Below are 14,683 nucleotides of genomic sequence, written 5' to 3'. Positions count from 1 at the left end.
AGTTTTTAGTTTTTGGGTAAAGGGGTATTTTTTGGGTTCAGGGTCAGTTTTCAGTTTTTGGGTAAAGGGGTTTTTAAATATAATGAAATAATAGATTAATTAATGTTTTAAATAAATATAAATAGTGTAATAAATAATAGTTAATTAATTTTAATTAGTTAATTGAATAATAATTATGTCATTAATTATGTTAATTTTTTAATTAATTTTAGGTGTGTGTACAGGATTTTTTTAGTGAAAATGTTTTTGGGTAAAGGGGTATTTTTAGGGTTCAGGGTCAGTTTTGGGTTTTTGGGTAAAGGGGTATTTTAATTATATATATGTATTATTGTTGTTATATAAAGTAATGTGTAAAATTAATTTATATGTCCACATTTATTAATTTTATAATTAAAAAGTGTAGTAAATTTGTTTGAAATAGTTAAAAAATAAAAGTAATTTAATGTATTTTGTTAATAGTACTTATATTTATTTATTATTTAATGTAATTTTAATTATTTTAAAAAGTCGATATTTTTTGCATCTATATTAATTACAACGATATTTTGGAGTCGATATTTATGTACTTACCTGTTTAAGTATAGGGTGTCGATATTTTTGTAAACGATATTTTTGCAACGATATTTATGTCAGCTATATTTTTGTTATCGATATTTTAACACCCTACCCTTGGGAACAACCACTCATCCACCCATGGAATCCCTTACAAGGGCTCAGTAATGCAACGCATCGATTTGAGTTGCATCGCTTTGGATTTATCGTGCCACTCGGGGCCACGTAAGGTGGCCTTGCATGGCTTGATGAATCCCACCTTTAATTTACATTGCCCTTGCACCCACTTGAGTGGCCCAAGGGTGATTATAACCCTTATAAATCTCCCCTTAATATTTTTACCTCCACACTGATGTGCCTTGATGATATAAATGTTGTCAAGATACTTAGGGGCTGATTAGGATGGTGGAGACACTGACAGGCTGTTGGTGGCAGTCTCCCCGCCATCCAATGCAGCTTTTACACCCACCATATTTTCATGGCCGGCGGGCTGCAGACGGGTGGAAATCCTGACTGCCATGCATCCGACCGTCTCCTTGAGCCCACAGATGCGGTGGAGGGCCTCCCAATCCCTAAAATGGTGGCGTTGTACACCAGGCACAGCCGTTTGGATTAGGATGGTCCCACCCAGCCAGCCTTTCCATGGCGGTTAACCAGCATGTAACAAGCCCCCTACACCCCAGGCCCTTTTCATTTGGTGTGGGGGGCACCTATGGTGCCCCCAAATAGATCCCTGTACCAAATGACTGGCACTGCATGGTGCCTGTCACGTAGTACAGGGAGGCGTTGCACATGAGTCTGTCCGACATCCAAATTAGGTCCATATATGTGAAGTTAAGAATAGTAAATCTAAATACACACTTATATATGCCTAACTTGACGATATAGTGCTATCCAATATTCTGCACTTGATATTGTTACAGAACGATAATTTGTCACTCAGTATTGTGAGATACAACTATCCCAGTCCTGTAAGTCTCAGAGGGTCCCTTGTCTCCCCATTAGATATTCTTTGGTGTTATGCTCAGGCCTAAGGAGGATGATGTAGACTTTGGGAATAAAGATACAGCCCAGCAGTCCAGCGCTGGAGGTCAAGATGGCGAAGACCTCCACGGCCACCATGTACCTGCCCTTGGTGCTCAGGTATGCTGCGATGAAGGAGAGCCAGACGCTGCAGAACACCAGCATGCTGAAGGTGATAAACTGGGCCTCGTTGAAAGTAGCTGGTAACTTTCTAGCTATGGAGGCAACAACAAAACTCAGAAGAGCCAAGAATCCCATATAAGCAACCGCAGCAAAGAACGCAGCCACAGAACCTTCGTTGCATTGTAAGATCATCTTCCCAATTTCTGATCTGGTGTCAATGTCTGGAAACGGGGCAGAGCGGAGGAGCCACACAGTGCAGATCACCACCTCCCCAAGTGAGCAGAAGAGCACCAAAAGTCTGGACACTCGTGGGTCCACCCACTTTCTGAGCTTGCTGCCCGGCTTTGTGGCGTTGAAGGCGATGATCACTGTGATAGTTTTTGCTAAAACTGAAGAAACAGCAATAGTGAAAATGATCCCAAAGGTAGTTTGCCGGAGGAGGCAGGACGTCTTTGAAGGGCGTCCAATGAACAGAAGACAGCAGAGGAAGGACAGCAGGAGGGAGAGGAGGAGGATGTAGCTGAGATCCCTGTTATTGGCTTTAACCAGAGGTGTGTTCCGGTATTTAATAAAGACTCCCAGCACTCCAGCAGTGAGGAGGGAGAAGAAACTTGTAATGGAAGTTAAGGCAACTCCCAGCAGATCCTCATAGGCCAAGAACTCTATCATCCGTGGAATACAGGCATCTCTCTTCTGATTGGACCACTGATCTTCAGGGCATGCTAAGCAGTTTGCCATATCTGCAGGAAAAGAAAATTGTTCAGTATCACAGAAGATGCTTTCAAGCAGGGAGAGATGAGTGGAATGTGACACATTATAGTTATTCAGACCTTTCCTATGGCTAGATGTGTTCCTGTGTGCAGGTGTACTGTCTGTGGAACATGCACACTGGGCCTTGCAAGTCATTACTAAAAAAGGATATTGACCCGGCATCTCCATTGAGGTGTCCAGAAGGACAGACATGGGCACAACTGCCAGCTTGCAGGAGTCACCATACTGAGCTTGAGTGCCATCACAAACCTAGGAGTAATACCAACACATTCTTGAAGTGATTGGCTGTAGGGTGTGGATACACTCATCCTGTCTACATACATGTGTGTATTAGTCTTAAATGGGTCCTGCACATAGGCAACAGGAAGATGCTCCTTTTCACAGAGGCATGTCCTCAGCCAATAAAAGAATATCTTTAGAGAAGGGATCATCTAGCATCACCTGTAATGTAGGGGGCTGGCCCCTGCTTGGAAAAAGTCTCCTTACTGAATTTACCCTGGTGCTGCTGGGTTGGAAATGCAGCCCCTTATGCCACATTATGTGAATTTCTCAATGTTTTAATCTAATCTCCTGAACTTACATAAGCCCCATTAACTTCAAGACCCCTCCTCTGCCGTATAGACACAATCTTGAAATGTCTCCTCTCTCTGGTCTTGCGTCCCAATACCTCCATTCACAGCTCTTTGTTCTCTAATTAAGGTTTCCACTGTCAAGTTTGGACTATAAATAGATAAATATCATACTGTAAACAACAAAACAGTATTCAACAGTTTAGCCACAGCCGTTTTTTCGAGGCAGTGCAGAGTGGGCAGGGCCGTGGCGGCCGTTGGACGTTCGCAGCACCAGCGAGGTAGTGCTCCCGACAGCCAACGGCTGATGGCATCAGTTAAAGGGTTAGACTGTGAGTAAATGTACACAAGTAATCCAAAGAATTTTTTCCAGAATGTTGTCTTCTCAAACACAAGTGGACTTTCTAAACCATATCAGCATTGTAATTTGACTGACTTGTGCTATTCTTATTGTTCTTCTGTTGCTGTCAGACCTCCTCAGGTCGGGGGACGCCGTCGGTGAGTGTTACAGAGAGGAGGGAATCTTGCTCAGCTTGGCTGCTTTGACCTCAGATTTGAGAGTCCCCTACTCTCATTTAGACTCTGCTTGCAGGTGTAGGTCTGAATTCTGCTCCCAGTGCAAGCACATGTTTGTGGGGTAATTATCTCACCCTCAAAGTTTTCCTCTGATAAATTTTGACAGAAACAATAAAAAATGTCATTTTGTTCTTTCAATGTGTGCGCTCCTCGTTTCGCAATTTTAATGCCCGCTCCTGCATGGAGCTGCCTCCATGTAAATCTGGGGCACCATAAAAAAAGATGGGTGTTGCGGTGAATCACCCACAGCAACACCCATTGCACACCCCTTTCATGCAGAAACCTGCAGAAACGGGTACCATATTTACAAAGTGGCGTTAAGCCACAAAAAGTGGCTTAACGCCACTTTCTAGATCTGATGCAGGGCAATGCGCCACTGGAACATTGGTAAAAGTGATGTTCCAGTGGCGCAATCCCCCTGTAAATATTCCCAATGGTTGCTTGATCAAATCTAATGTGAATCAATCCTATTATGTATTTTCCAGACTAAAGAGTGTTGCTTTTTTGAGGAAACAAATCTTATTCTAGTCGAATTAGAACGAATTCCTCGGATAATGTTTGAATGCCATAGTGCAAAAGATCTTGGATTGACACATGTTGTGTGCTGCCTGTCCCCTGTCACACAGGTGGGATACTCTGTTCTGACTGGTGCCAGTGAAAGCTTTTCTTCAGAAGGGGGTGTTTGAGGCAATTTCTTCTACTAATTGATGTATGGTTTACCAAAGTAGCATGGACCAAGTCACATGTGTAAACTGAAGAGGAAGGGGGCCAGACTCACAAAGTTTAACTTAGACCTGACGTTTAAGTTTAGAACTAAAGTCTATCTTTAGACCTGACATCAACGTGTAGACCTCAATTCTATGTTTAGACCTGAAGTCTTACTCTACATCTGAATTCTAACTTAGGACCTTAAGTCTGAGGCACATATTTAAAATATTTATGCATAGGGCAGTGCCACATGCCTTTTGGCTCTGCTGCTCTACAGCAAAAGATAAGGGGAGGAATGCACCGTATCTTCAAGATATAGCACATTCCTGTCCTTTCTGTCAGCGCTGGCACACAAACTGCAGCCGAGCGCCAATGCATGCACCCTTTCACAATGGTGTAAGGGAGTCTGTGTCGTTGGCATGATTATTTTTTAGCAGGAAGGGACATCAAAGGGGACATTGTTCCCGTTCTCTGTATGCTTCGGGAAGTCATTGGCTTTGACACTGACTCAGATTTACGCTATGTTGTAAGTCTGAGGGAGTGTCAACACCCACAACAACACCCATGGAACGTCCCTTTCAGGCAGAGTAAGGCATTGCCTTAATGCATATTTACAAGGCCATGAAAAGCCACACAGGGTGTCTTTGCTTGGCCTTGTGGCTAAAGGCCGGCACACTGCGCCTACGTAGAATCACAAAACAGATGCCCAGTAAAAGTGCCACTGGGGCATTGTAAATATATCCCTTAATTTAGATCTAAAGTCTATCTTTAGACCAGAAGTTTAATGCAGCCGGGCCACATATGCCAAGAGGTCTTTGATTGCCATTTAAGATGTTACGTAAATGACCTTCCAGTTACATGTCTGCAACTTAGGAGCTCTCACCTTTGATCTGTAAACTGAATACCTGTGCCCTGAGTCTGCATGGTAATGCGCTGTGCTGCAGAAAGTGAGATCTGTCACTGAGTGTGCACAGTACCATACTGTGCTGCAGACACTAACATCTGTGCAATCAGTGTACAATGTACTGTACTGTTCTATGCCTGAGTGTCTACAGTAGTGTAGAGTAGTGCAGTAATTGAGATCTGTGGCCTGAGTGAGTAAGATATTTCACTCTACTGAAAAAAACTGATGTATGAGCCCTGAGTGGGCAAGGTACTGTACCGTAATGCAGAAAAGAGTGTGTGTGGTAGAAAAGGGGCACCATCCTGAATATCCTGGGGCAAAGAATTTGTACAGGTCGTACTCGCCCTCCTTCTGCCTTCTTCAAGCATGATTTTCCCATTTACAATCAGAGAAGGGCACAAAAGGGGTCTATTTCATAAACTGCACTTTGTAGTACATAAAGTAGTACTACTGTAGTACTCCTTCTTTCCTACATATTGCAGGTCAAAAAGCTTCGGTTGAAAATCTCCACCACCAGCTGTTGTATGTTTTACATGCATGTGTTTTCTACTAAGGGCTAGGGGTGGGCGTCAAATTCCGTTCCGCTTGCGGAAATTGTAAAATTTCGGCATTTTCACGTTCCACGCAGAAAGCGAAAATGTCAAAACTTAGGCGATCCGCGGCGGATCAGAATTATTTTGCACAAATGGTGGCATCTTCTTGGATAAATATGCAGGGCAGGATTCTTTCTGGCACAGTACTCCTGTCACAAAAATTAAACCTCAACAGGAAGCACTTACAGATATGAATAAAGCAGGTGCCCGAGTTTAAGCTCAAATTCAGTAACTCATTAATCAGCCCAAAAAAATCGTGAGCTTTGGTGAGGCTGGGCAGGTGTGCTTTCTCCCCATATCTGCTGTTGAAAATTAGCTGTGATGCTTGATCGAGGCCTCTGCATCCTTGACTTTCACGAGCGCAATCCCAGTGCAGTTTCTGTGACCAGGAGCTTCTTTCTCCTCATCTGCTGCTCTGATCGGTTTCAGACCTTTTATAAACACAAGAGGCATGTGGACTCGCATAGAAGCTCCGCCCATTTGGCCCCGCCACACACACTAGCGGTGTGCACTGTCTTCCCACCCGTTATCCACTATGATGAACAGCTCACTCAAGGGACTGTGGCGCCCTTCAGCGTGATGGTAAAGTTACACACACATGGTCACTGGAAACAACTCTTCTGGCCCTTTACGCAACTGTAGTGTAGGAAAAGCACTATACATTTACCCAACGAGGTAGCACTTACTGATTAATCAGTAGAACGTACTCCAGTTGAGTAGAGGTATAGCACAAAATGGTGGCGTCTTCTTGGATAAATATGCAGGGCACGATTAATTCTAGCACGATGCTCCTGTCACAAAAGTTAAAGCTCAACAGGAAGCACTTACAGATATAAATAAAGCAGGTGCCCGAGTTTTAGCTCAAATTCAGTAACTCATTAATCAGCCCACAAAAATAGTGAGCTTTGTTGAGGCTGGGCAGGTGTGCTTTCTCCTCATATCTACCGTCGAAAATTAGCTGTGATGCTTGATTGAGGCCTTTTTATCCTTGTCTTTCACGAGCGCAATCCCCGTACAGTTCATATGACCAGGATCTTCTTTCTCCTCATCTCCTGCTCTGATCGGTCTCTAACCTTTTATAAACACAAGAGGCATGTGAACTCGCAAAGAAGTCCCACCCCCGAAATCCCTGCAAGCAAAATTCTGCGTGTTTGCTCAGTTTTTTGCCGTTTCGCGGAATTTTGCGAAAGGCAATTTCACAAATTCCGCCCACCCCTACTAAGGGCCCGATTATGATGCAAGCTGAAATGGCTCTGACCATCTGTTGGAGCCCTTCAGACCGCATCATAATCGGCAGGTTAGATTCCTTTCCAACCGACCCATGTTGATAGGGTCGGTCAAAAGGGAATCTGAAACGAATTTCTGAATGGTCTCTGATGGGCTCAGAGACACCGTTTGCCATTCCGAAGCATTCAGTAATCCCTCGGTCGGCTATTTCCAGCAGAGGGATTACAACGGCTGATTCCCACAACCTTTCTGTGCTGGCCTTTATGACACAGAAAGGCTTTGGGAATCTGATTTTGGGGCCCCCAGCAGGACCCCCATGGGTGCAAGGCCGCCAAATGGTAGCCTAGAGGGCACTTATCGTGCCCACCTGATGAACCGTGCACACGGTGACTGGCACTTTGAGGTGCATGGATGAACTGCACCTCTGCTCTTTGCAATGAAAGCATGCATTCCGTCCAGAATGCATGCTCCCATTGTAAAGAACAGGATTGCGACCAACCCTATTTGCGAAGCTGGAACCAAAGACAGGAGGTCATTCGGTTCCAGTTCCCAACTAATGTCGGATGGACTCCGGACCGTCCGACATCGGATTTGGGCCCTTTTGTTGTTAATGTAAAAGGGAATCTGGGAGCGGTGCAAAAATAGGGAATAGCTGCAGGTAAATGGGAGTAGTTTAGGGAGGAGAAAGGAGGGGATTAGGATGAGGTAAGGAGAAGTTTATTAATGAACATGCTAATACCAGCAACCATTCACAAATAAATAAGACCATTGTTATTCACAAATTTCATGCCTAAGGTTCCTACTGCCCTAATGGTGACACAATAGTAGCAAATGGGGGCAAGGCTAAGATGGCCGTCAGGAATGAGGCATTTTGAGGAGCTCTGTTCATGGCCTGGCCCAACATCCTGGATATACAAGCCCCCCTCCACAATGTGCCCCCAGAGTGGCAGGCATATGTAAGCAGAGTGGAGGGGGCCACTGAAACGGGCAAAAGCAGGTTCCAACATAGCCAGGAGGGAGGCCAAGACGATAGGTGGTGACCAATGTACAAAGTGTGGGGGCCGTCTGGGTGCCTGTGCCACTTAAAGAACCCTGATTGGTCTAGCGGGACAATGGAGGCAGGGGGGACCCTGAGATTTGGGGCTCTGACTGAGCAAACAGCACAATGACATCCAGGCGGCTTGAGGGCCTGTGGGGCCACGGACTTGATGCAGACCACAGGAGGCCATAGAAGGGACCAACTGGAGCCCAGCAGACTCCGGGAAGTCAGGGAAGGCCCCCCCCCTGTAGTGCGACCGTCTGAAGAATGACCTCTAGAGAGGTTAACAAGAAATGAGTACCATAAAGAGGCACCTCTGAGCAGTGTGAAGAGGCCCGCTCAGGTGGTGTCTACATGGGGGTACTGAAGGACCTTGATGGAGCGCAGAGCAGCCCCCCTGAAGCACACTTGTCCCTCTTGGCTGTGAGCAGGAGGTGAGACGCAAAAGAGGGGAGACACTGGATATCATGAGAGCTGGAGCTGAGACTGATGCAGTGACGGGCTGTGGAGCTAAGAGGTAGGCGGAGGGTGCTTGTGCCTGTGGGAGGGGCTGTGGGTTGACGTCCTGCTGGGGAGTGCACTGTAAACATTGCAGCTACACGGTTGGCCCCAAAGGGGTTCAAGAAGGGAGTCCCTGGTTGGGGCAGAAGACCCACACTTCCCTTGTGTAAGGTGGCCTTAAAGACGGAGTCTGACCAAACATCAGACCTCACACTGCAACCCACCCTGAATGATGGATGACCAAGGGGTGCCCCTGAGACCTAGGGAGGCAGTCGCCTCAAAGCCAAGGAATATGGGTGCCATGTCAGACCCTCCGAGACTCCCATACAGCAGGGATGGTGGTAGTCCACCAGAGAATGGACTAAAGAATCACATAGCCACTATCCAGCAATTAAGAACACAAAACGAGCCCCAGACAAGAAGAAGAAAGCCTTAGCCTTGGATCTTGGTCTCCCGAGGACAGACAATAAGAAACTGGTGGAGAGAGTGGATGGAACAGAGCAAATCCGGGGAGATCTGGGGCCTCGGGTTAGGGGCAGCAATTCAGAATTTCAGGCCCTTCTACAAACAGTTGCCCAACTTTAGGAAAATGACGAAGATACAGAAGGGCGTTCAAGACAGAACAATGTGAGAAGAGTGGGAGTCCCAGAGTTAAAGGAGGAGCCATGCATGTTTCTGGAGGACTAGCTCCCCAATGAGGTTCTCAAAGGCAAAACAGCCAAAATGCTGATGGTTAAACAAGCCAAACTATCTCAACCAATGGTGGAATCCCCGTATAACTTCCACGACAGGGACCATATCCTGCATTTGGCATGGGCACACAGACCCTGGCAAATGGAGGATGCCAAAGTGAATATTTTTCCTAACTATGCCAATGCCATCCAAAAACAAAGAAATAATTTCTGTGGGGTAAAGCAACACCTCCACACAACCTTAAACCCGCTTTTTCCACGCACCTGGGAATGCCTGGTAGTCGGGTTGCTACCCCCTCCCGTATCGAGGCAAACAATTTACTAATCAAAAGTGGAGGAGGCAAAAACCGAGGCACAGAAGACCTTGGAGCCCGAGGGGGAATAAGTCAAGGTGGTTGCGGACATCCAGAGCTGCAGATTTTGGGGGTCAAGCAACTAAAAGGAGGCATTGATGAAGGACTCAGAAGAGAATGAAAGCAACTATGGGGGCTCAAGAGAATGCTCAGTCAGACTTGGAAACATTTCCAACTGTAATTAAACAAATAGGTAATAGAGGGTCCAAGAGAGTTTAAAGACACAAACCAGGTTCAATCCCCAACTCTATAATGCAATAAACAATCAAAAATATGGGGTCTATAATAACCAACTACTTATTAGAAGAAGAAACGACACTCCTATTGCCTCCAAAAAGTATACCTCAGGAGAAACAGACAGTAGGACAGTGGAAAATCAGAGGATGAAAGAACCCTTGTTGTTGACAACAAGGGTTCTTTCATCCTCTGATTCTCCACTGTTCTACTTTCTCTTTCTCCTGAGGTATACTTTTTTGAGGTGATAGGAGTGTAGTTTCTTCTTCTAATAAGTAGTTGGTTTTTATAGACCCCGGATTTCTGATTGTTTATTGCATTTAAAATTTACGACTGACCAATTACGATAGAAGGTAACTGTTCGGACTTGATCTTTCCGACTTGGTTCAGACCGGCATTCGGAGAAACCGAGTCGGTCGGAGACGAATTGGAAAGGTCTATGAACTGCGTTTCTGACAAATGTATTACTATATCCGATTCGGGCAGCCTTTCCAACTCAGTTTGTCTGACACAGAACTGCTGTCAGAAACTGACTATGGGGACCTGTAGCCGTCCCCCCTTCACTCAAAGGTCTCCGGTTGTGGGCCATGGGGGTACTCATGGGACCCCTCGTCACAACCATGCACTGTGTGGCAGGCATCATGGGGTGCCCGCCACAGAGTGCAAGGTTTTCTGCAACCACCCCTTTCTTCAATGGAAGCCTGTGTTGTTGGTCAGAACACAGGCTCCCATTGAAGTCAATGGGAGTTCGACTGAACGGTGTTTCGAAACATCGTATTCGATCAGTCAAACTCCCCAAAACTGAGTCAGTCAGTAATGATTCCGACAAGGGGTCAGTCTGATTGCTTTTTAACTGACATTGTAATGAGGCCCTAAGTTACCTCCTTCGCCCACATGTGGAGGCCCTGATACAGGCCCCAGCTGAATCTCCCTTAGAGTACAGATTGTTAGTCCCCCCCTTACCAGCCTTGTGGTGTCTCAAATACATTCCACCCTACAACAAAAGACCAACCCATTCCCACACTGGATAGCCTCAGGGAGAAGTGGGAGGTGGTCCTGGGTAAAATGGAGGATGACAACTGAGGGGGCAACCTGCAGATACCCACAAGAAGTAGCCATTTGGGACAGTTTCTGCTAATACAACTGAAGCTGCCCCACCAAGCTTATTATATCCATTTCAGACTGTTCTGAATGGTGGTACAGCTGTAAGAGAGGCTGTGGATAGAGTGAAACCATAGTCCACATCTTGTGGGACTGTCCATTCCTCTGGAAATACTGGGGGGGGGGTATTTGGAGGTGGCTCTCAGAGTCCTAGACTGTACGATCGAACTGACGCCCCCCCAGATGGTAGCCCTGGGCATATGGAGCAACAAGTCCCTAGACAGATACGCCCTGCTCTTTTGCAGTACAGCTCTTATGGTAGCCAAGCAGGATGTCTTTGGAATGTGGGGGGTAGTGATTAGGGGTGAGAGGAACTCACGCAGTTTTTGTGTAATGATGTAGAGTTTCGTGAGCAGTCAGAATTTGGCACGCCATTGAGGAGCCGCAGATGAGAAAAACCTCCACCACACTGCAGTTGACAGAGTTTTGTCTGAACTCCACATTCCAAGTGGAATTCACAGTGAGCAAAACTCTACAAATTCTTCAGCCTTGCAGAATTTATCACCCACCGTGGTAGTGAGGTCCTCAAGGAGACAAGTTGGGAGACCAACGTGGATTGGTGTATGGGCAATGAAAAAATTAATGGTGTACAAACTACAGGGATGTCCTAAGAAATTCGACAAAGTGTGGGGAGTCTGGAGACAAGTCATGGATTAGTTGTGGTAGGCTATCTGCTTTCTACCCAGATGTATACAAATAAAAAAAAGATACTTTCAAAAGTTCAAAAAACATAAACAACTGCAGCAAACGAAAGCCATCAAAGCCTTGAAGTGAGTTCAGCTCCACACAAAACCACTCACAGTTTGTGCGAAACACTCCCATAGAAAATAATGGAGGCAGAGATGCAATAAAACACTCTGTAGAAAAATAAAATGTCAAAATAATTAAATTAGGTTTACTTTTAAATTATGTGCATATGTGTGTATGTGTTTTTGTGTGCGTGCCTTAAAAAGTATACACAATTAATAATTAAATATTTAATTAGTTTAGCAATTAACAGTTTTTTTTCAAATTCAATTAAAAAAAAATCCATTCATTAAATACAATTTTTGATTAAGTTTAATAAATAGTAACTGAAAATAAAATTGCTAGGTTGTTTCTTTTCTTTAATGTTATTTAAAAATTATTATGTATTCATTTTACATTTGGGCATGGTGAATAACCAAATGTAGGAAATTTACAAATGAGAAAATCCACACATTTAAATTTACTCTTACACTTTGTAGTAAATGTATTCATTTTGGCTTTTCACTATTTCCGAGTGTAAATGTACTACATAGGGTCTTATTTTGATGTCGGGAGGAATTCCTTCCGCCTGACACTGACTCGGTCCTGGGACTGACACACACCCGGTCAGCGGTCCCACTCCCATAATTAGGATGCGACTTAACGCTGTTCAGTCACATTCCTACATTTCACTATGGAGCATGCATTATGGCCGTAATGCATGCTCCCATAGGGAAATGGGAGGGGTGGTTCATTCTTGCAGCCCGTGGCAGGCACCTACAGGTGCCTGCCACGGGGTGCAGGTTAGGAGCCTGCCACGGATGCAGGGAGCAACAGAGAGGCACCATAGGTGCCCTCTTTGGGCCCCAACAGGAGTCTGCACACCCAGGGGGCCCCATTGTGGGCTTACAATCATGTTTCTGACATGGTTTCCATGTCGGATAGGCTGGCATGGAAACCTTGCTGAAAACTGTGCATCGTACTCTCAAGGGCGGAAAGGCCCACCCTTGAGATTACTGGCTGGCTTCATACTGGCCGTCGGAAGCCAGCCGGTATGACCAGCTGGTTTACTTTCGGACCACCTAGAACCAAAACCAAGCAGCCCATTACGATGCGGCCCTGAAGGCTCTGACTGTCGGTCAGAGCCTTAACGAGCCTCATCGTAATCGGCCCCATAGTGTAAAATTATGTGTTCCCACTCCATGAAGCACGGAGGAAGAGCCTCATTTTATAAGTGGAAAGTCACAACTAATAACTTTTCACATATAGGCGGAGTTCTTAACCACTGGGCAGATATCTCCCCATGGTAAAGTGGAGTGAAACTTAAAAAAATATATTCAACATTAAAAAAACATATAAAACATATTCCTATGGTTACTATTAATATAACTTAATATTAACTATGTATTTTCTCAGTAGAACAAAATAAAGTAATACAACAGCACAAGTAGGCTAATTTTGAACTAAATATTTAATTAATTAAAATATATTAAATTTAACAAAGATGTCTTTTTATAGATTTATTTTTTTAAAACCCTACCAAACGTGACATGTTTATATTTATTTATTTATTATGTAGTAAAAAATGACCAAAAAGTATAGAGAAAATGTATTTAAATCAATTAATTTTTTTAATAACTGAGGTTACATTTATTATTACATTTAAACTGTTGCTAAACTATTTTATATGAATACAAAATTAATATTGCATCTTTGATATAGACATTTGTTTTTCCTAAAATATCTCGAAAACTACTGAATGAATTTACACCAAACAACAAAAAGGGTTCTTTCTGTAGGCTTTGAGATACTAATGTAAAAATAAATTTACAGATCTATATGCACAGATCCTTTGGGCCTATTTTGCAATGAATCACAAATTTGAGGACCAACAGGAATGCTGTGATTGGCTGGGAGCAACCTCTGTAGAAAGTTGCGGCCACCATGTTATGTAGCAGGACGCGGTCCCCGGGAGCTGAAATTAACCAATGAGAGTGATAGAAAGGGTCAGGGTAGAAGTCCCCTGACCCCATGGGGAGAGTATAGGGTGTTTGTGGGACCTCTTATGTGTACAACACATTGGAAATAGGTTTGCATTGAGAATTACAGTATATAAAAATTAAAAATACATTAATTTATTTTAACAGTATTTGCTGTATAGTATTATTTTAAGTCTCTGTCTCTATTATTTCTCTAGGAGTGTTGCAGTACCAGTGGTTGACTGTGCGTGCTGCTGGGATTACTCTAGGTCTGTGAATAGCAATGGCCTTACTCTTTAGTGGGATAATGCTTGTCCCTCCCAAAATCCATCCTTGAGCCTCCCTTAACTCCTCCTTAACACTCTCTAGTCCCCTCTCAGTTTGTAGTAAGTAATTGCACCCTGCCCCTAATCCACATTTACAACAAAAACATAGATGTATGTTTATGGAGATCTCCTCCAACGAGAGAGAGGTCTCGGCATTTAAATATTAGGAGAGACAGAGACGTAGGCCTCTGGATGTAGACTGTTGAATAGTATTTTGTAATATGTGATTAGTACTATCGTTTGTGCTACCAAATGCAGCTTGTGAATTGACCCGAGTATCAACATCTTTGTCTGATCTTTGATCTTTTCCTTGGCCCCTTCTGTCTCTCTTAGTTTATCTCTCCTATTTGCTTGATACCATAGGTGTTTGCTTCTTCCCTCTTATTCAAACCTCTGTGTCTTTATACTTCACCTCTGTCGCTTGCTCATATGTATAGATGGTCGCATGGGGAGTAGTGTGGCATAGGCGGTTTCAGATGAAAGACAGAAGAAATAAAACATAGATGAAGAGAAAGGCAGACAATGGAGAGAGGAAGAGAGCACAACATGGAGAGACAGAGTAGCAGAATGAAAGGGAACCTAGGAGAATTGAGAGAAGAAAGGGAGGACAACAGTGGATAGAGTAA

The 14,683-nt window shown here is 44.3% G+C and overlaps 1 protein-coding gene across 1 annotated transcript in view; it reads right to left on the bottom strand.

Moving 5' to 3' along the window:
• Positions 1-1,530: 1,530 nt before the first annotated feature.
• The window catches only part of LOC144784216 (vomeronasal type-2 receptor 26-like), a 172,080-nt gene continuing 158,927 nt past the window's right edge, over positions 1,531-14,683 (bottom strand). Inside the window, exon 4 of the mRNA XM_078662870.1 lies at positions 1,531-2,438. Coding sequence (XP_078518996.1) covers positions 1,531-2,438 — 908 coding nt within the window. The remainder of the gene's footprint in view (positions 2,439-14,683) is intronic.

The sequence above is a fragment of the Lissotriton helveticus genome, chromosome 10, assembly GCF_964261635.1.
Source record: "Lissotriton helveticus chromosome 10, aLisHel1.1, whole genome shotgun sequence".
NCBI lineage: Eukaryota > Metazoa > Chordata > Amphibia > Caudata > Salamandridae > Lissotriton > Lissotriton helveticus.
The sequence above is the reverse complement of the archived record's forward strand: the minus strand, read 5'-3'. Positions and strand labels throughout refer to the sequence as shown.